The sequence below is a fragment of the Miniopterus natalensis genome, chromosome 6, assembly GCF_054644295.1.
Source record: "Miniopterus natalensis isolate mMinNat1 chromosome 6, mMinNat1.hap1, whole genome shotgun sequence".
Lineage (NCBI taxonomy): Eukaryota > Metazoa > Chordata > Mammalia > Chiroptera > Miniopteridae > Miniopterus > Miniopterus natalensis.
In genome coordinates this window covers 70,858,545-70,880,392 of record NC_142086.1, presented here as the reverse complement: position 1 = coordinate 70,880,392, position 21,848 = coordinate 70,858,545, and the positions used below count along the sequence as shown (strand labels likewise).

Sequence of the window (21,848 nt, the reverse complement as noted above, 5' to 3'; positions counted from 1 at the left end):
TGGTATTAAATGAGGTAATATATTTAAAGTGCTTAGCACAATACATAAGCATGTACAATCAGTAGTAATAGTATGTTTAATAAATCCCAGGATAGTAGTAATTTTAGTAAAAGAATGATATAGAAGGGCCAAGGGTATATAAAAGCTGCTGGGTTTGAAAGTTTTAATATTAATACTACTTTGTGGTAGTATTCATGCCAATTGTATAAGCTCTAATTAAACAAACAGAAAAGTATATGTTCACATAATATGTTTTTTTTTGGTGTTTTTTTTTAAATTAATTTGAGGAAGAGAGAGGAGGAGAGAAAGAGGGAAACATCAATCAACCACTTCCTGCAAGTGTCCCGACTGTGGATCGAACCCAAAACCCTTCGGTGCACGGAAGACGCTCCAACCAAGCCACACAGGCCAGGGCCCACATAATCTGTTAAATTTAAATTCCTTTACTATTACTCAGATACATACAAGATGATTTTCTTACCTTATCCAAAAGGTGTATTATCATTGGGACAAGACTGGCATCAATTACTGCCTGAACCTGCTGCTGATTTCCTGCCGTGATGTTAGAGAGGAACCACACTGCTTCCTGTAGAACAAGACCCCTTCAATATTTCTCATTAAAAAATAAAATCTGCATCTGAACTAAGAAAAAACATTTTTGCTACAGTGTCCCCAAATGATTTTGTTATGGAATGAGTTCTATAATAAAAATTTTATGAATCTCAACTCCTCTATCCCTTTTCATGTTTTCTCTGGACAAATTGCTAATGGTCCTAATCCAAGTAGTAATGAACTAACTCTTCTCGAGAATTCTTAAAAGCAATTTCCTAAACACAAAAACTCAAAAGAAGCTTGGCTGAACAAATACTAAGGAATCAATGGGTTATAACACAAATACAAATGCTAAAACTATTGTAAACAAGATTCAGCATCCCCCTCACATGTGCTTTATCTCTATTCTGTTCTAATCAAGAGTTCTAGCCAAAGTAGATAATAAATCTCAATTATCCATGATAATTGAGACATGAAAAATGAAACAATGGTTGTTTTAATATACTTGTTTGCAATAGTCATTTACTGCCCCAAGTCTCTTAAGAGCTAAAGCAGAACTAGATGTTTGATTGCTTTACTGGTCTACCTCAATGATCTTTTTAAGCTACTTTGGCCAAGATGTTTAAAAGTTTTTACAAGTTTCATACATAATAAATGCACAATGAAACCACAGTTAGTATAAAACAAGGCAAAATATCTACTTAACATCCAATGTACGACATTATTATAATTTATAAAACTTAATAGATTTAGCAATTTACTAAAGGGAAACATTTTCTCTACTTTATAAAACTAGTAAACAAGTTTTACTCCAAAAACTATTAGCATTAGTTAGTGTGCATTAGGCTCTTTTGGATCAGATCACAGGAACACATTTAATGAACCTGTTAAAGATTTTAGGGTGTTAGGCTACTTAGGTGAGCTGTTCTTGGGTTATAATCATCGGCAATGTTGTAATCAACAACCCATGTATTTCTTACAACAGCCTCAGATGCACTCCAATATCAGCATCACCAGTCAGTGCCCCCTTTCCATAGCCTCCACGAGCACACACACACACGCACACACACTTTCTATTAAGTATCTATAAAATATTAAACCTAGATTACTTAACTTACATATTAAAAATTTCCAATCACACAACATTCAACACCCATTTATCTTTATTTCATCATTTCCAAGAGAGCAAAATTTGCAGTTTATAACTGATTTATGGAAAATCACATACTAATCCATGTTACTTAGAGGGAATATTTTATCTTCTCTTGATGTCTAATGACAGCTTACATTAATATTATAGACAGTGCTGAGTCCCTACATTTACAAATGAAAACTGCTGATATGTTATTTATTAAGCAGTATTTAAAAATACTTACTTTATTAATTTTCTCTTTGGGATGTGTCAGAAGTGCTGGGAAATGTGACAGAGCATCACAGTTCAAAACTACCTGTGTTTGCTCATCAGTTCCAGTAACAATGTTGCCCACAGCTCGAAGTGCAGCAGTCTGAAACATAAAAAGATTTAATGAGATGCTGTTCTATATAAAATACTCCTTCTTACCAGAGAGGTATGTCAGGCAGGTTATGAAAGATTCTTTTCTTTTCTTCTTTTCTTTTTCTTTTCTTTCTTTTTTCTCCTCCCTCCCTCCCTCCCTCCCTCCCTCCCTCCCTCCCTCCCTCCCTCCCTCCCTCCCTCCCTCCCTCCCTCCCTCCTTTTCTCCCTTCCCTTCCCTTCCCTTCCCTTCCCTTCCCTTCCCTTCCCTTCCCTTCCCTTCCCTTCCCTTCCCTTCCCTTCCCTTCCCTTCCCTTCCCTTCCCTTCCCTTCCTTTCCCCTTCCTTTCCCCTTCCCTTCCTTTCCCCTTTCCCCTTCCCTTCCTTTCTTTCTCTCTCTCTCTCCTTTTTCCCTTCCCTTCCCTTCCCTTCCCTTCCCTTCCCTTCCCTCCCTCGCCCCTCCCCTCCCCTCCCCTCCCCTTTCCTTTCCTTTCTCTTATTCATGCATTCATTCATGGCAACCTATCATTTTTGAGTGTTAGACACTGACTTAGGAAATAGAAGAGTGAATAGGACACAAATCCCAGCTCTTATGAAGCTTATATTATTGTAAAGTCAGTCAATAAACAAATCAGAAGGATAATTTTAGACAGTAATTAAGGCCATAAAGAAAACAGGTAGTACTTTAGATTTTAGGTTTAGTGTTTCAATAAGTTAACAAAAATACAATACCTTTTTTTGAAGGAAAGCAAGTATCTGCTTAATATGAGATTTCACTATTCATATGAATTTGAATTATCAATTACTTTCTTTAGTTGTATTAGGTCATTTTCTGGTAAAGATTTTTTTTTTGGCTAATTTTTCCTTCTATAAGACAAACAACTCAGGTTTTTTTGTTTTTTGTTTTAAACTAAGATATAATTCACATAACATAAACTTCATCTTTTCAAAATGTACAAATTAGCTGTTCTTAGTATAACCAAAGTTGTCCAACCATAACTAGCACATAATTTCAGAACATTTCATCATCCCAAAAAAGGATATCTGGATCCATTGACAGTAACTCCCATAACCCTTACCACCAGGTTGCTGGCAATCACACTATGCCCATTCCTGTGGATTTGTCTATTCTGGACATTTCATATAATTGGAATATAACAGTAGATGGCCTTTTGCATTTGGCTTCTTTCATTTAACATAATGTTTTTAAGGTCCATTCATATTGTGGCATGTATCAGTATTTCATTCCTTTTTGTGGCCAAATAATACTGCAACTATATAGATATATCTCATTTTATTTAACCATTCATTTGCTGATAGACACTTAGATTATTTCTACTTTTCAGCTATTAAGAATACTGCCATGAACATTTGTGTACAAGTTTTTATGTGAAAATGTGTTCTCTCTATACCTGAGAGTGAAACTGTTTTTTCAGCTTTAAGTTTGTACTTTTAGCTCTTACAAGTAGGCGTTTGATCCATTTTAAGCAATTTTTAAAATACGGTATGAAATAGGGGTTCAACTTCACTCTTTTACATGTGGATATCCATTAGTCTCAGCACCATTTGTTAATAGACTTTTCTTTGCTCATTGAATTTTCTTGGCACCTTTGTTGTAAATCAATTGATCATAAATGCATGGTCTTATTTTTGGACTCCTAATTCTACTTCATTGTCCATTTTTTAATGTCATGCTTAAAGCAATTAGTGGTAAGAAAAAGTTATGTTTTTATCAACAACAGACTCACCTGAACTTTAACTTCCTGGTGGCTGAGCAGAGGAACCAAATGAGGGACTATTCCAGAGTCTATTACCATCTGTATCTGTTCATTGCCAGCATCAGTAAGGTAAGAGAGGGCCCAGACTGTATCTACAAGTATCTAATGAATAAAATGAAAATTCAAATAATCTTTAAGCATTTTCTTATTTAATAATTCTTACCATTCAGACTAACCTATGACTGTTCTACTACTGTCTTTCTTTTTCTCTCCCCTCTTTTCACTGGAATCATTTTATTATACTAAATATCATTATCCATGAATGTTTATATCAAGTATGTACATCTTTAAGCCATATTCAGAATGTTTACGTTAATTATAATCCCTATCACATTTTAGTATCCAATCTTAATTCATTAAGATAAAACACACTACATAGCACATGAAATAGGAGAAAAAGATTCTCTTTTGAAAATGTTCAGACTGAGGGATAACATTGTAGTAAATGTTTATAGCTGCAAAGAATATATGTATCCAGCATACACAGTGGTTCCAAACATCTGGGCTAGATGGTATTCTCTAGGATCATTACTACCATGTAGGTACGTCTAAAGCCAATACTCCAATATTAGGATTATAGTTTTCTTTTTTTCTAACCACTTTGCTTTGCCTTATAAAACAGGAGGCAACTTCCCAAATACTGAAAGTCTCTCACAGCTGCAGATCAAGACATTAAAAGAAACCCATGCAATCTATAATCAAAAACCACATTCTAGGTAAAAAAAATGAAAAAAAAAAATACATAATTTACACAAGCTGTCAAAACTACTTACAAAAATAGCCCCGTAACTTATACTAAAAATTGCCCTTTTTTTTTTTTTTTTTAAATATGTCTTTATTGATAGAGTACACTGACACGTTGTCCAGTATAACATTTTCTCCCCTATATCATGGTAGAGTTGTAAACACATGTACATACATACACACACTTATTAAAATATATGCAGCATTTACTCACATTTACGTCTGTGTGATGAATTAAAACACAAAGAGCTGGAAGAATCTGGAGAGAGAAACACACAGATTTTAAAACATACATAGATAAAAACATCCACATAATGATACTTATTTTAGTTTAAAAATAAAAACAAAAAACACTTTTTTACCTCCTGAATGGTTTCCATTGGGGGTGGTGGGTCTTTGTGCCGACATAAGTTGACCATAACCCAAGTAACATTTCTTAAGAATGTTATAGGAATAGATGGACTTATGAAGGAAAGTAAAGGTTTCACAACTCCAAGACTTATGACATAATCTCTACACTGCGGCCCATCACCTATAAGAAGAAAGATTTATTAATTCAATAAGATATGTTGACAATACACAATTCAGAAAACAAAACACTGGGTTTAATAGGATGCTTTTTGTATTTTAATCAGTTATACTATTTAGTTTTATATAAAGGTTTTAGACAATAATAACCAAATTCACATTTTAGGTCTCTGAGGCAAGAGAAGCAATATAAGGTACTAGGTTTTATTGTGTTTTTTTTGTGTGGAAATTCTTCACATATTCAGCGTTATAAGCTATTCCAACCATAAAACATTTCTATGCCACCTGAACACTAGAAGCTTAAGGGTACTTTAAAATACTTTTTGAACAGAGAACTGTTACTTTTATCTTCTCTTTCAATAGCAACCTCAGTTTAACAAACTTCCATGTAATAAAAATATATTCCATAATATTATTAGAGAAAATATTTGTAGGATCTATACTGATGATTCAAGATCAAAACATTCAGAGTATTAACTATAAATTATTCTAAATAAAAAAAGAGAGTGGGGAGAACCAACACCCTATTGGGCTCTACTCTCAGATCTACTGAAACAGGAAATGTGCGGGTCCAGGATTGTATGTTTTAGCAAGACAAACTGTATTTTTTTTTAAAAATTCAATCCTCACCAGAGGATGTGTTTATTGATTTGAGAGCGGGAGAGAAAAACATCGATCGGTTGCCTCTGGCATGCGCCCTGACCAGGGATCAAACCTATAACCTGGGTATGCGCCGAAAGGGAATCGAACCCACAACCTTTTGGTGTACAGGATGACGCTCTAAAACTCTGTTTTTGAATAAATATGATTTTGCTAACAGGTTAAAGTTTGGAAAACACTGTCTGAGACAACTGCCAAATTTAATTTCTTTACCTTGAGTGTCACTGTAATTTCTAGTTTGAAAGCCAGGTTGACGTATTACATTCCATAACTGAAAACACTTTTCTTTGCACTACAGTATTTGGAGATAAAAAACTTGTTCTTTTTGCATCCATGTACTCTAATTAATTTTACAGTGTCACTGGAACTAAAACCAAAGACCAAGATGCTACATTAATAGTTTGGAATCTAAAATTTGGTATGAAAAACCAAGGAGCAAGGAACCTTGAATACACAAGTGATAGCATTCCTAATAGCAATACAGGGTAGGGCAAAAGTAGGCTTACAGTTGTTCGTATGGAAAACAATACAATAATAATACAAGAATAAACTCTGAGTACTCACAACTGTAAACCTACTTTTGCCCCAATGTATATCATTGGCTAAGAAAGTTTACAGAGAAATTCTGCCATTTAAAAATTCATAATCATGGAATACTAACCATCCCTTGCTTTCCATCTTGGCCTCCCAAAAGGGTAATAAAAAGGAGGTATAGTAAAGCAATACTGATTATTTCCATGCAAGAACAGTAACAAATCTGTGGCAAAAATAAACTTTAACATCAAGGAACACAATCCAGTTCAGATCCTAGATTTTTTTCCATTTTCCACTAGAGGATAGATTTGTGAATTTGGGTGAAATGCAGGCTCAAGTTAAAAAACAATCCTTGAGCCCCGGCTGGTCTAGCTCAGTAGTTAGTGTGTCAGCCTGAGGACCAAAGGGCTGTGGGTTTGATTCCCAGTCAAGGGTGCATGTGGGAGGCAACCAGTTGATGTGTTTCTCTCAGGTCGATAGTTCTCTCTCTCTCTCTCTCTCCTCCTGCACTCTCTAGAAATCAATGGAAAAAAAATCCCAACAGTCATTGAAATATTACATGTCTTTAATTATTTTTCCTAAATTATTTATCTGAATAAACCTGAAAGTATGGTAATCATGACATTCAACATTTAGCCTGGCCAGGCGTGGCTCAGTAGCTGAGCATCGGCCTAGGATCCAGGAGATCGGGGTTCGATTCCAGGTCAGGGCACATGCCCGGGTTGCGGGCTAGGCAGCCGATCAATAACTCTCTCATCATTGATGTTTCTATCTCTCTCCCCATTCCTTTCCTCTCTAATAATGAAAAAAAAAAAACCAAAAACAAACAAAATTTAATGAAACTGTCTATAAGCTAAAAATATCTCCTGTATAATGATTTCATGATGATAGTATAGTATATGATAGCAACAATTGTTGGATGACTATTAAAGTTTAAGACAAACCTATGATATTTCCCAATGCCCACACTGCTTGCTCACAGACATTTTGATGGGGTGAATGGAGAAGCCTCAGGAAAAGTGGCACAGCATCTGAAGGAGGAAAACATAAGACCATTTAAGTCTAAAGACAGTTATATGTCAATTATATCTCAATAAAATTGGAAAATCGGTAGAAGATACTATAATCTAAACCAAATCAATCTTGTTTTTTGCTGAAACCTCAAAAGAAACTTATTAAGCATTATCTTCAAATTAAAGTAATAAGAGTCCAACTGTTAAAGTAACTTATGAATTATATCACATGAATAATATTACATGGGTCTTTAGACAGGCCAGCAATTCCTGTGTCACGTGAGACTTTCTGGTTCAGAAAGTGACTGTTGCTTAACAATAAGGGTGGGAAACGCAGAGAAAGGTTTGTATCTGAACAGAATACAGCATTAAACAAATGATTCTTCTATTTCCTTTTTTCCTTCCAAAAATGCTATTTAAATACATGTATTTCAGTCATGCTTACTTATAGTTAAAACAAATTCTAGGTCTCTTTCCTAATCTTTAAAGAGCACGCACATAAACAGAAAGGAAAAAGAGTAAAGGATTAAGACTTTGTCTTGAGATTATAAAATTTACTGAACAGTCAACTATAGAAAACATAACCAAAAACCCCCAAAAAGGATAAAAATAAAACTACTTGAACCCCAAATTAAACCAGTTTTATTAAGATTTAATGCAGCTGCCCTGCTGGGCCTGGCTCAGTGCTTGAACATCGACCTAGGATCCAAGAGATCGTGGTTCGATTCTGGGTCAGGGCACATGCCCGGATTGTTGGCTCAATCTCCAGTAGGGGGCGTGCAGGAGACAGCTGATCAGTGACTCTGTCATCACTGGTGTTTCTCTCTCCCTCTCCCTCTCCCCTCCTCTCTCTGAAATCAATAAAGATATATTAAAAAAAAAAAGATTTAATGCAATTATGTTTTCTGTGTAATATTACAAGTGTCTATATAATAAAATGCTTACTCAGATTACACTTTTGTTCCCATTCAAAATCACATAGAAATTAGAGCCTAAGATTTTAATAAGTTCAGACAAGTGTACAAGCTTAAACACTTGAAAAGGATTTAAAAAATACTTTTTAAAAATTAATTGCTGGCAGTTACGTTAAAAAAAATAATAATTTCCTTTGTTTGGTAGAAGAATCAAATAGTGCTCTTAGGCCAAGGTTGCAGCTTTGATCCCCAGTCAGGGAACATACAAGAAGCAGCCAATGAATGCATACATAAACGGAACAACAAATCGATTTCTCTGTCTCTCTAAAAAAAAAAATTAAAAAAATAAATCAAATAGTATTAATAATAAAAATACACTCAGGTTATTACTACCAATAATAATTTCCCATTTACATCTCTTGTAACATGAAAGGAAAAATAGCTATTATTTTATAATATAAACAGCTCTATTTTTTCTAGTAGAATCACTGTTTATTTTTACTAACTTCTTTTTTAAAAAAATCACAATTTTGTCTGTTAATAACCAACTTACTGGACTGAACTACTGCTTGAGTTTGTTCAGAGGTTCCAGACGCAATGTTTGTCAAAGCCCATGCAGCTTCAAACTGTAAAGAAGGACTATAAAAAGCAAATAATTGTAAACAGTAGGGATTTTTACACATTGCCCCAAATATCTACCAACCATCCCGCCCCTCTAGAGCATTATAAAAGCATAGAATATTTTGTTTCAAAAGGTATCTATGCATCCAGAACTTCTTTTAAACCTCCAACTATTTAAAATTTCCCTTCAGTATAAAAAGCATACAATCTACCCAGCTGTCCTTACTTCTTCGTAAGAACTCTTTATTGAGATACCGCAGGTTACAACCCAAACAGTTGTTCTTAAGTACCTATTTGGGCAAACTATTTCTTGCCAATTTTCAAAGCTTAAAAGTTACATGTATCATTCTCAAGTACCTCTTTGGCCTCTACCTTCATCTCTTGGTATAAACACACCCTGCATTGTTTTTTACTTTGGCTTTTCAACTCTATCTTGTAGCCATTTTCTTTATTTAAAGATCAAACTAATTACTAAAAAATCTTATCTTCTGCCAAGTATACATACTAAATTATTTCTTAAATAATGTACTTACTTGTCATCTCTTTCAAGACAATGGACTAAAATAGGCAATATTCCAGATTTTATTAAGTCATCAATTGGTGGATTTCGATCACTGGACAAAAGCTTCCTATAAGAGATGTGCATATCCCTTGTGAAACTTAATTACATATAATTAAACTCAAATTCATCTTTGACATTGATTACAATAAATCTGAATATCCGGCACAAATACTTTCCCTGAAAGTTACTTTCAAAAATTATAATGCAACCCTTTCTCTATTAAAAGATTAATTCATAAACTTATAGGTTATTAATTAGGAAAAATGGTAGACATAACCACTTTATGCTTTTTTATTAGTAATCATTCTCTCAATAAAGTCCCAAATATGACATAAAAAGACAACTAAATGTTTATATGTGTTACCTTTGGATTTAATTTTGAGGTCAGAGAAAAAAAGTGGACAGACTCCTTCAACATGTCATTTATCTTGCTAAGAAAGAATTAAGAGGTCACCAAAAATATCCCAAATTATTCATACCAGGTCACAACAGAAGATAAAGGACAAAAGCAACCTTGCTGGTACAAGTTTATAGCTGATACTAGTGTCCAATATTTCATCCTACTGTATACACCAAATCAAAGGTTATACAAGCTCAACAACATTCTCATCAAAGCAACTAAGGTGAAATGAAATAAGCACAGCAATACACAAAAAAATATCCAAAGAGATGCTGGAGATATTAAGGTGAATAAGATAGACACATCCTTGCTCTCATAGAATTTAAGAGGGTAAAACAACAAAACTTAGTGGCTATTTACACATGTGGTAAGCTGTAGGTTCAGCTGACAAGTCTTCAATATGGCCTAACCCAAATCTTTACCCTTTCGAATCCTGTGCACTACTACAGAAATGTAATGTTTAAGAAAGCTTAATGAGCCCTGGACGGTTTGGCTCAGGGGTTAGAGCACTGACCCAAGAACTGAAGGGTCTCGGGTTTGATTCCGGCCAAGGGCACATACTTTGGTTGCATGCTTGGTCCCCGGGAATGTGCAGGAGGCAACCAATCAATGTGTCTCTCACATCGATGTTTCCCTCCCTCCCTCCCTCCCTCCCTCCCTCCCTCCCTCCCTCCCTCCCTCCCTCCCTCCCTCCGTCTTTCTGAAAAGCAATGGAAAAAATACCCTTGGGTGAGGATTAAAAAATAAGTAAGTAAATAAACACAATTCTCTAAGTAGGATCAATTTCTTGCTTAAGACTTTCCGAATGCTAAACACAACACAGGGCGTTATGCTTATATTTATAAATATACAAAGCAAACACTGTATTTTACTATGAAACAACCATGTCCTTTCCAAACTATTCATTAACACAAAGGTCTCAGTAATAAATTTTTATGGTTCTTCCCTTACAATATGAGAGCACAGGTCTTACAACAAAAATATACAAAATAACTAAGTATTCCTACCTGGAAAGAGACTGGGAGTATTTATAGTCCTAAATCTTAATGTCTGTTTGCTTATACACTGCTACATTAAGCTTATAACTCAATTTATTATTTGATCAATATTAGGACTGTGAGAAGAATTAGCTACCCAGGCAGGATCTGAACAATTTAAGTTTTTATTAAATTAAATCTATTAATCAGTAAAAGGTAAAGCTTTTAAATAATGTTTTCCAATTAGCCTATAGCAATAACCTGTCAAATCAACTTTTCCCCATTATCTGTACGTATTAAGCACACTAAAGTTCAGTGAATTTGTGAGTTCCAAACAATGCTATCAATTTTAACTCTAAATCAGAGACTAATTTTAAAAATAAATCCAATTGGTTTATGACTGTTCTATATCGTTTGTCATTAAAGTTAAATGAGTGTCAAGACTACTATATAGTGAAAACCCAAAACAAAACTTCTGTGTAAGTTATAAAATTAAGTATATCCTCAAAATTTAACTTACCTAGCAGCTTGAACTGCACTTAATTGAATTCCTTGGTTATCACTTGAAGCATTCTATAAAAAAATAAAACAGTTTTGATGTAGGTACACAATAATTAGTTAGGTCCAAGAAATGCAATGAAGAGGACAAAGGAAGCTGGCTTACTTGAACAATAGCTTCTAGAGAGGTATTTTGCTGCGAAAAAAGTTAAAGTGAAAACTAAGTTAGAAAGTAACCTTAAAATTCTATATTTATGTAAAATCTTTCACTGGCAGTTTTAAGCCACCAGAATAACAATAACTTACCACTCTATAATCACCATCTATATCAGAGTCCTCACAGATATCTTCATGTGGTACATTCCTCCTCTTTAAGAGATGTTCATCTCTCTTATTCTTTAAAAAAAAATAGTAATAAAAGAAACAACTTTAATTAAATAAAGGAAGCTAAATACTTTCATATAAAGGTTAGGCTATCCTAAAAACTGAAATATGAAGTGCCTTTTAAAAGTAGAAAATTAAACCAAATTGTGAATTAAACACTTAATTTGAGCCTCAAACCCCAAATATATTTTTAATAAACTGTGAACTAAAAGAACAAAAAAAATTTGATTAAAAAAGGGTACAGTTTAAGCCAGAACCAAACATACATATTTATTTAAAATACTAAACTATTTTATACATCATCTGGGAGCTTCTCTTTATCACCTAAAAAAAAAGTCAAAGCAAATCTTGGGTAGTTCAAAAATCGGACAAAAATCATGGGCCACTTGATTTTCACTTAAAAAGTATGGGATAAATTTAAAAATATATTCTCAACTACTTTAATACTTGAAAAGTTGGTGAAATTTTAAGTAACAAGTTCTTTTCAGGGTATAGCTACTAATGTAAATAGAACTACTTAGTATAACTACACTCATGACTTACAATCTGTATAAATCATTAAAAATTACAGAAGAAAAAAACCATCTGATAACTTATTTCTCTCTGTTTTTGATAGTGGTCAAGTTGTATTTTGCCATCTTCAAAAGCTTGCCAAATTTAGTCAAAATCAGTTTTCAAAAGGAAAAGAAATGCTAAGCACTTCAGATTTACATACATTTGATATCTTCTATACATACTGTAATGTTATTGCAATAATGCTTAGAAGTAACCAATATTAATCAGACTTACCTTCCTTAATTCAACTACAACTTCATTTCGTTGTCTTCTCATAGTCTACAATTAAAGAAAAATATTTTTAAAAAAGCATTTCAAAGTCCATCACCCAGAGAAAATGTAACATTTTGATGTACATCTCCTTATCTTTTCTCCTAGTCATGTATGTACTTGTAATATTTTACTCATAATAAGCATTTATATAGAAAATTTTCTATCTTCATTTTACATCCATATTCTCAAATATTAACAATCTCTAAAATTAATAGGTCTATAATACTGAATATATCATAAATTTTAAAAACTGTAACATAATTATAAAAATACAAAGAATAAAGGAACCAATGATCTCACTCCCCTGCCATATGAACCATGACAAGTTAAAAAGTAATACATGTAATTCAATTGCTCTAGAAAAAAGATGGGGAGCCTTCCTGTCTATCCAGTCTCTCTCTCTAAATGTAAACACTGTTAGATTTACTATGATTCTGACACATTTATCTCTTTATTCCGTTCTTCGCCTCCCTTTCACTTCATCTGTAGATTTTAGAGATCTTCCATGTTAGTACACAGAGATCAATTTCATTTTTCCTAATGACCACAGTAATTATTCTATCATGTACTATAACCATTCTCTTTATTTTTTAACATGTTTTTCTCCTTTTAAAGTCACCTAACACCTGGGTATATGCTCACTTTAAAACATTCACACGTTCAGAAACAAGTTCAAGCTCTTTCTATGTATGGGTTCATCTCATTCTAATGGCTGCATATGCCAAGACATATCAAAGTGGAAAGAGCAGGTTACAAAGTCATACTTAAATGTCTAATAAGTATCTCAAACATGTCCCAAACCAACTTTGGATCTTAAACAAACATGTGTACTCTATCCCATCTCATATAGTTTATATGTGGGAAATGAGATTATGAGTTCTTTTATTCTTTGTACCTTTGTATTTATAAGCCTTACATTACTGCTTAAAAATTTTTACATATTCAATATGATAGATTAATAATTTCAAAGAAAATTTCAGCAAATGGCAACTCTATCCTTCCAGTTTCACAGATGGAAAAACTTGGGGCCATCCTTAATTCTCCTTTTTCTCCCACACATTAAATCTGTTAGCAAATCCTACTGGTTCAACTTTCAAAACTTATCTGAAATCCAACTACATATCACTGCCCCATCTGCCACGACTCTGGTCTAACTCACAGTACCCTCCCCTAGATTATTGCAGGGGCCCAACCTGGAAACCTCCCCCCACTTTCCCTGCACCCTCCTCCCAGCCCATTCTTATTGCAGCAGCCAGAGGAATCCTCACAGGGAACCTTAATGTTCATGTGCCAGGGACTCCTGGTGAATCAATGGACACCTTAGCTAGTGCTCTTAAATGCAGAAAATGTTAAGATTAAAAAGAAAACTAGTTACACTGATATTTGTTAAAAATATTTAAGTATGAGAACAAAAATTATATGTGCTTTATCATCACATTAAATGGATACAGCAGTGGGTCTAATTACTACAATTTCAAAATAATGATAACCGTAAGTGGTATTTCAGGGTATCTTGCAACAATGTGATTTTTATTGGTGGTGACAAAGTCACAAGTAACTTTAATAATTACTGAGATTTATTGGCTACATTAAGTGAAGTGTGGACAAAAAAGGGGTTCTACAGAAAGTAACGTCACAGAATGATCTCATAAATTCCTAACTGGAATTTCTAACTAGGCAGGTCAGGTGGATCGTCACACCTAAGGCATGTAAATTTTTTAGTCTACCTTTGTCTTAAGCAAAAATTGTTTCTGTGCATCTAGGTTAAACACACCTTTGAAATGCCTCTTTTCAGAAGTGTGACCACCCTCAAGGGAGCACACAATCTTGTTAATTATCCTGTAACCCAATCCTTGCCTTGCTTTCTGCCACATTCCTGTAATCTTCCTTGCATTCCCTCCTTAATTGCCAATATGGAAAAGAAACTACAAAACTGTCTTGGGAGCATTTGAGATCTTGCTTCCTGGCAGTTGTCGTCAGTTTAGCTCAAATAAACTCTTATAAAATTCTCTACAGATTTGAATGTTCTTACCTCAACAAAAGAAAATACTGTTTCAGTTAGAAGTTAGTGAAAACAACAATTTTTTTCTGACTTCCCAGGCACACCTGAATTGTACACACAGACTCCATGGGAGGAAAGACAGTAAAAACTCCTTTCTAAAAAGTCAGTCAACTTTAAAAAATTTATCTTTATTGTTGAAAGTATTACATGTCCCTCCTTTTTCCCCATTGACGCCCCCCCCCCACCGCCTTCCCCCCAGGCCTTCACCACACTATTAACTGTGTCCATGGGTTATGCATATATAAAGTCAGTCAAGATCACATTATACTCCTGTTCAAACCATCCCAGGGCTCTCCACTTTGTTCTCTCATACCTTCATGTAATCTTCCTTAGTTCCCTCTTTGATTCCAAATGCATACAAGTAACTGCAAACTGTTTGTTACTCTCCGGAGCATTTGAGATCTTGCTTCCTGTCTATTGTCATCAGTTTTGGCTCAAATAAAATCTTATAAAAATTCTTTACACTCCCCAGTTACCACCTACGTCTCAGACCTGAGCTTCTATCATTCTCTCCACTCTTCTGCTTTCTCACTAACTTTGCTATCATTTCAATACACTGGAAAATGCTCTCTCTTCAAGGCTTTCACTAATACACTACACAGCATCTCCTAAGAAGATGGGCTCCAGAGCCAAATTGCTTGGATTCACTTTTTAGCCATACTACTTACTAGCTCTCCATGCCTGTTTCCTCATCTAGAAAATGAGGATAGTAATAAAAACACCTATTTCATAGGATTACTGTAAGGATTAAATGAGTTAATATATGCAAAGTGCTTAAATAGTTCCTGGCATATAGTAGTGTGTTAGGTATTATTACTGCTACCACTATTTCCTCAAGCTCCAATGCTCTTCCCTCACTCACTATCTGCAGTGCTCACTCTCATCTTCCAGTTTGTCAAATGTCACCTCCATGGAGAGATTTCCCCCTTCCTAACCACCTAGCAACTCCCCATCTGGGTACTCTCTATTCCTCCTCTGCCTTATTTTTCTCCATACCATGTTATCACATTCTAATGTACTATATGTTAACTTTATTTGCTTATTTGTTTCCCTCACTAGAGTATAAGTTCTCTATATAAGGAATAAGAAATATTCCTTCTCAAAATGCATTGGTTAATCTTTTATGTACAGCAATCTTCACCTCAATTTTTGACCAAACCAATTTAGTTCAATGCAGGCCTTTACTAGACCTACAGAGCATAAATTTAAAATTATAGTAACACATGTAGAAAACTTATCTGTAAAATTAAACTTTTCATACATACTTAATTATAAAAACTTGCCCACATAAGTAAAAACAGGCAAACTAATTTGTCAATTTTTTAACATATGCATTCGGAAAACCTATTTTATTATATAATGGACTTTCAGCTTTAACGGACACTCCCTCACCTGAATTAGTCTGTTATATCAAGGTTTTACTGTATTCAGATATTTAACTCACAACTCCGTATCAAATCAAGAAGGACTTTTATTTTCTCCAGGGTCCCATGAAAGGGGTATGTAGAGCTTCTTTTCTAAGTCTTTCATTATCTTAAAGAGCAGGTTTTTCATATACATGTGAATAAAATAGCTTTGAAAGCTGCCCAACCAGTGTGGCTCAGCGGTTGAGCATCAACCTATGATTCAGGAGATCCTGGTTTGATTCCCAGTCAGGGCACATGCCGGGGTTGCAGGATCGATCCCCAGTGGGAGGCATGCAGGAAGCAGCTGATCAATGATTCTCTAATCATTGATGTTTCTCTCTCTCTCTCCCCTCTCCTTCCTCTTTCTGAAATCAATAGACATATTAAAAGAAAAATACAAAGATGGACTAGATATGGCATTATCTATGACATTAAGGAGTTAGTACTCTTATGACACAGAAATATAGTAAAACAGTAATAAGACCTAACATTTAGAAAATATTGGGTGCCAAACACCACTCTAAACATGTTACTTGATTTTATTCATTTAATAAATGTAATGTGTTAACAGGTCCACTACTTGACAGCAGAGAAACTACATGATAGAAATGAAATATAGTAGAATCTTTAAGACTGAATGGAAATTCATTTAGAGACAAGCATTCCAGATAGAAAATATAGCACATACAAAGAGAGAGAAGTATAAAGGAAGGCGCATGCAGGATCTGTTGAAGAATGTCAGCAGCAAATAAATTAAAAAAGAAAAAAGAATGTCAGTAGCCAGGAATGGAAAGGCAAGGAGCCAAATCAATATCATGACTTATTGGTGTTTTCAACCCAAGTGGTCATCACATCCTAAACATGGTTGGTAAGTACAGTTGTTCAACATGTAAATATGGTAAACCAAATGCTAAAAATATACACCTACAAAAGTCTGTTTTTCCATTTCTTTCCTATTTTCTCTTCCTTTCAGCTCCATTTGATCTGTCCAGGAGCAGCCATCATGCTGCTTATTCATGTCTATGCCAAATGGTATATACGTTGTCAAATTGCGTATGATTAGTAAATAAATCCCAACTTTACATTTATGACAATAAAACAGAAACTTAGAGCCTTACTCAAACTGTGGATTTATTCTCAGAGATAATATCTGTTAGCAGTAGTAATAGAGGAAAGTTCTAATTACCCCTACTAGTGATGGGCAAGAGTCTTCATAAGCAGAATCAACAAGAGTATAAGAGGAGTTTGAAAGTAAATTCAGAGTAGGAGGCCAGATTTAACCTTCGCAAGGCTACTGGAGCAGTTTTAAGAAATAATTCTAGTCTATAGATACCAAACTCTAAAATGATCCACATCTAAATTGTAAGCACTGAAAATGCCCTGGCCAGTGTGGCTCAGTTAGTTGAGCATACTTCCATGCACCAAAAGGTTGCCAGTTTGATCCCCAGTTGGGGTACGTGCGGGGGCAGAGCTGATCGATGTCTCTCTAATATCGATGTTTTTTTTCCTTCTCTCTCTCAAATCAGTAACATATTTTTAAAAAGAGAATGTCTTAAAAAAATAAACTGTAAGCACTGAAACATATTAATATAATTTTAAGAATCACAAAAAATGTAAGCAACTGTTAACAGTTGTGAAGACCAGCTGCAGCCACAGCCGAAGAGCTTCTGTGCTGGAGACAACCCTATAGAGCAAAATTTACTTCAGTAGAGCTTTGGTGTTCACTGAGTCCACCCCTTGAGTATGTCACTCGAGGATGTGATAAGGCTGAATTCCAGCGTGGTCAAGCCTAACCACCAGGTACACTGTATCTGGGGCCTCCTGGGAGGTGCAAAGTCAGTCTCTGCCTATGCCTTGTCCAGGGCCACCCAGCATGAGCTACACAGCAAACCATAGATGGCTGCTACTTGTGTTGGGCTTGGAGGTGTCCAGGGGAGGCCAAGCTATGAGCCAATGCAGGCTGCTATTTGTGCCAGGCCTGTGGCCACTTATCAAGTGGTATGGAGCATGCTGAGGCCAACTGCTGCTTGTTTGAGAGATTTTAGGAAAGTCCTAAGCATAAGGCTCGAGAGGCCACTTGCACAGAAAAGCCACTGGAAATGGCTTGGATAAGCTTGCAAGTAGGGAGGGGCGGAGTCTTCAAGAATCACCAGGGTGGGGTGAAAGGTGTGAATCGGGTGTTGGAGATTCAAATATGGTGCCTGCCTATGCTCTGTGGGGGGAGGGTTTGCCAAAGGGGCAATGGCCTCTGCCAGCTCTTCTGTCTGGGAGAAAGCTGCCCTTCCAGCTCTCGTCCTAGTTCCAGGCAAGTTAGTTCCTCCGGGAATGTCCCAGGTTCCTTTCAAGCTGCTGTCCAGCACGGGAGCTCAGAGGGAGCGAGTCTGAGTAAGACCCTGTGTGGGTCCTTCAAGAGGAGCTGCCTGAGACTCCCACAGCCTCAGTCCCTCAGACACAGTCCCCACTGGTTTTTACAGCCTAAAGTTATGAGGTCGTCTCTCCTCAGCACTGGAACCCTGGGCTCGGGGGCCTGATGTGGGCTGGGACCCCTTGCTCCTCTGGGAAACCTCCATTGTGGAGATAGTCCTCACAGTTTTAAACTACAGCACCGGGTGTGGGCCCACGGCCGCATCTCTGTGATTCAGCCATGTCTGCACTCTTCCTACCGCTCTCAATGCTTCTTCAGTTCCCTGGTTGTAGGACTTCTGTTTAGCTAGATTCCAGGAGGTTTTGAATGATGGTTCTTCTGTATTTTAGTTGTAAGTCTGATGTGGTTGTGGGAGGTGGCAGGTACCATGGTTACCTACGTCCCCATCTTGTTGTCTCCCTTCCTTGTTTTCTTAACCAGAGTCCCGTTTCTGACTAGGTCACAGTATTGCTGAGACAACACTCTTGACTAAATTTGTGTAAACTGGCCATAAGGGCTCCCCTCTATTAATGCAATCAGTTGAGTAGACTGAGTTTTAACATATATATTCCCAGGTTAACCACTTTTACAAGAACAAATTTTAATTAAAAAAGCTACAAAATATGTCAAATATACAAAAAAGTATAGAAAATCATAACAGATAATAAGGGTCACTATTGACATATCTGCTTTATTTTTTTAAAGAAATAAAAATGTCAAGGTTTTACAGATATTGCTAAAATCTCATTCCAACCTTAGTCTTCTCGCCTCTTCCCCTTTCAATTCTTCCCAGGAGTAACTTTTTTTTTTTTTTTTAATTTTTATTTTTATTTATTATTTTTTAAAATATCTTTATTGATTTCAGAGAGAGGAAAGGAGAAGGAGAGAGAGAGAGAGAGAGAGAAGCATCAATGGGAGAGTCATTGATCGGCTGCAGCCCGCAACCTGGGCATGTGCCCTGAGACCAGGAATTGAACCCCGATCACCTGGATCCTAGGTCGACGCTCAACCACTGAGCCACGCCCGGCCGGGGCAGGAGTAACCTTTTTTTAAAGTTTAATTCTTATGGGTGTTTTTACTGTGTATCAACACACTTATAATAGTTCTATATATTTAAGATTTTTACGAGTATCAAACCATACGTACTCTTTTAAAAAATGAACTTTATTATTTAAAAGTTTTAAGTTCACAGCTAAACTGAACAGCAAGTACAGAGTTCCCATGTATTCCTTCCCCAACCCCACCAGTACTCTCGAATCCCACAACAGGGTGGTACATTTGTTACCACTGATGAACTTACATTGACATGTCGTTATCACCCAAAGTCCGTAATTCACATTAGGATACTTTCCTTGACATACTGACAAATGTACTCTCAATTATACTATCATACAGATTAGTATCACTGTCCTACAAATTCTATGTACTCTGCCTATAACCTCTGGGAACCATAGATCTTTTACTGTCTCTATAGTTTTGCCTTTTCTGGAATGTTATACAGTTGGATTCATAAAGCAGCCTCTTTGATTGGTTTCTTTCACTTAATATATATTTAGGGTTCTCCCACGTCTTTTATGTCTCGATAGCTTATTTCTTCTTGGGCTGAACAATAGTCCACTGTCTGAATGCACCACAATTTATTTATTAATTCAGTGAAGAGCATCTTGGTAGCTTCCAAGTTTGGGCAATTATGAATAAAGCTGCTCTGTATGGATATCAATTTTCAATTCATTTGCACAAATACCAAAGAGTGTGATTAATGCATTATATGGTAAGAATATGTTCAGTTTTATAAGAACCTGCCAAACTGTCTTCCACAGTGGCTGTGCCATTTTGTGTTTCCACCTGCAATAAGTAAGTTTTTATTGCTCCAAATTCTCACCAGCATGTGGTATTGTCTGCTTCTCCCCCCATTTAAAAAAAAAAATTGTAGTAAAAGACACATAACATAAAATCTACTATCTTAATCATTTTCTAAAAATTAAAAATATTTTAGGTAGGAAAAAACACATATTGTAAAGTAGTGCTAAGTACATTCACACTGTGTATACAATCTCCAAAACTCTTCATTTCAAAAGACTGAAAATTTATCTATACCCATTAAATAACTCCCTACTTTCCCCTTTCCCCAGCAATCAAGCTACTTTGTTTCTATGAATTTCACTATTCTAGGTACCTAATGTAAATAGAATTGTACAGTATTTGCTTTTTGTGGTTTAGCATAATATCCTCAAGGTTCATCCATGTTCTAACATGTGCCAGAATTCCTGTCCTTCTTAAGCTGGAATATTCCACTTCGGGTATATACCACATTTTGTTTGTCCACTCACCCATCCAAGGACATCTGGGTTGTGTCCACCTTTCGCCCATTGTATATAATGCTGCTATGAACACAAGTATAAATATCTCCGAGTCCCTTTTGATTCTTTTGGGTATATACTCAGAAGTGGAATTGCTGGAACATCGTAATTATGTTTTTAATTTTTTGAGGAGCTACCATACTGTTTTCAATGGTGGCAGCACCATTTTACATTCTTACCAATAGTAGTACACAAGTGTGCCGATTTCTCCACATGTTCACCAACACTTGTTATTTTATCTTATCTTTTTAGTTATCCTAATGGGTATGAGGTAGTATCTCATTGTGGTTTTGACCCGCATTTCCTCAATGAATTGTGATGTTGAGCATCTTTTTGTATGCTTGTTGGCTATTTACATATTTTCTTTGGAGAAATGTTTATTCAAACCCTTTGCCCATTTTAAAATAGGGTTGTTTGTTGTTGAGCTGTAGTTCTTCATATATTTTGGATATTAACCACGTAACACAGATTTGCAAACATTCTCCTCCATTCCATTGGTTGACTTTTCACCATGTTGACTGAGTCCTTTGATGCACAGAAGTTTTAAAGTTTGATGTACTATAATATATATAGGGTACTCCTCCCAAATGTATACACACTCATTTCTGTAGATTCTTTTAAATTTTGAAAATAAATTGTATGTTAATAAACACGGCTTTAAAATCATTCGAAGTGTATATATTTTTGGAGGACACCGTTTGTTTTTTTTACCTATCCCTTTGGTAGCATATCTAAGAACTCACTGCCAAATCCAATGCCATAAGGCTTTTGTCTTACGTTTTCTTCTAGGAGTTTAGTTGTTTTAGGTCACTTAGGTCCTTGATCCATTTCAAGTTAATTATTGTACATGGTGTTAGGTAATGTCCAACTTCATTTCTTTTGCTTAGGGGTATCAAACTTTCCCAGCAGCATTTGTTGAAAAGACTCTCCTTGTTCCACTGAATGATCCTGGCACCCTTATCAAAAATCATCTGACTATATACGCACAAAGGTTTATTTCTGGGCTCCCTACTCTATACCATTGGTCTATATGTCTGACTCTATGCCAATACCATACTGTTTTGATTACCATATAACTTTGTAGTAAGTTTTAAAATCAGGAAATGTGAGACATCCAACTTCCTTTTCTTTT

The 21,848-nt window shown here is 35.5% G+C and overlaps 1 protein-coding gene and 1 non-coding gene across 2 annotated transcripts in view; both read right to left on the bottom strand.

Moving 5' to 3' along the window:
* KPNA4 (karyopherin subunit alpha 4) overlaps positions 1-21,848 on the bottom strand; it is a 46,436-nt gene that overhangs the window by 9,941 nt on the left and 14,647 nt on the right. The window contains exons 2-13 of the mRNA XM_016215740.2: positions 12,446-12,490; positions 11,579-11,668; positions 11,439-11,468; positions 11,295-11,347; positions 9,369-9,464; positions 8,768-8,853; positions 7,232-7,318; positions 4,928-5,097; positions 4,780-4,824; positions 3,792-3,923; positions 1,929-2,057; positions 482-586 (exon numbers count right to left, since the gene is read on the bottom strand). Of these exons, the coding sequence (XP_016071226.1) occupies positions 482-586; positions 1,929-2,057; positions 3,792-3,923; positions 4,780-4,824; positions 4,928-5,097; positions 7,232-7,318; positions 8,768-8,853; positions 9,369-9,464; positions 11,295-11,347; positions 11,439-11,468; positions 11,579-11,668; positions 12,446-12,490 (1,068 nt within the window). The remainder of the gene's footprint in view (positions 1-481; positions 587-1,928; positions 2,058-3,791; positions 3,924-4,779; positions 4,825-4,927; positions 5,098-7,231; positions 7,319-8,767; positions 8,854-9,368; positions 9,465-11,294; positions 11,348-11,438; positions 11,469-11,578; positions 11,669-12,445; positions 12,491-21,848) is intronic.
* LOC148092943 (small Cajal body-specific RNA 7) lies at positions 1,404-1,732 on the bottom strand. The gene has a single exon (XR_015714725.1).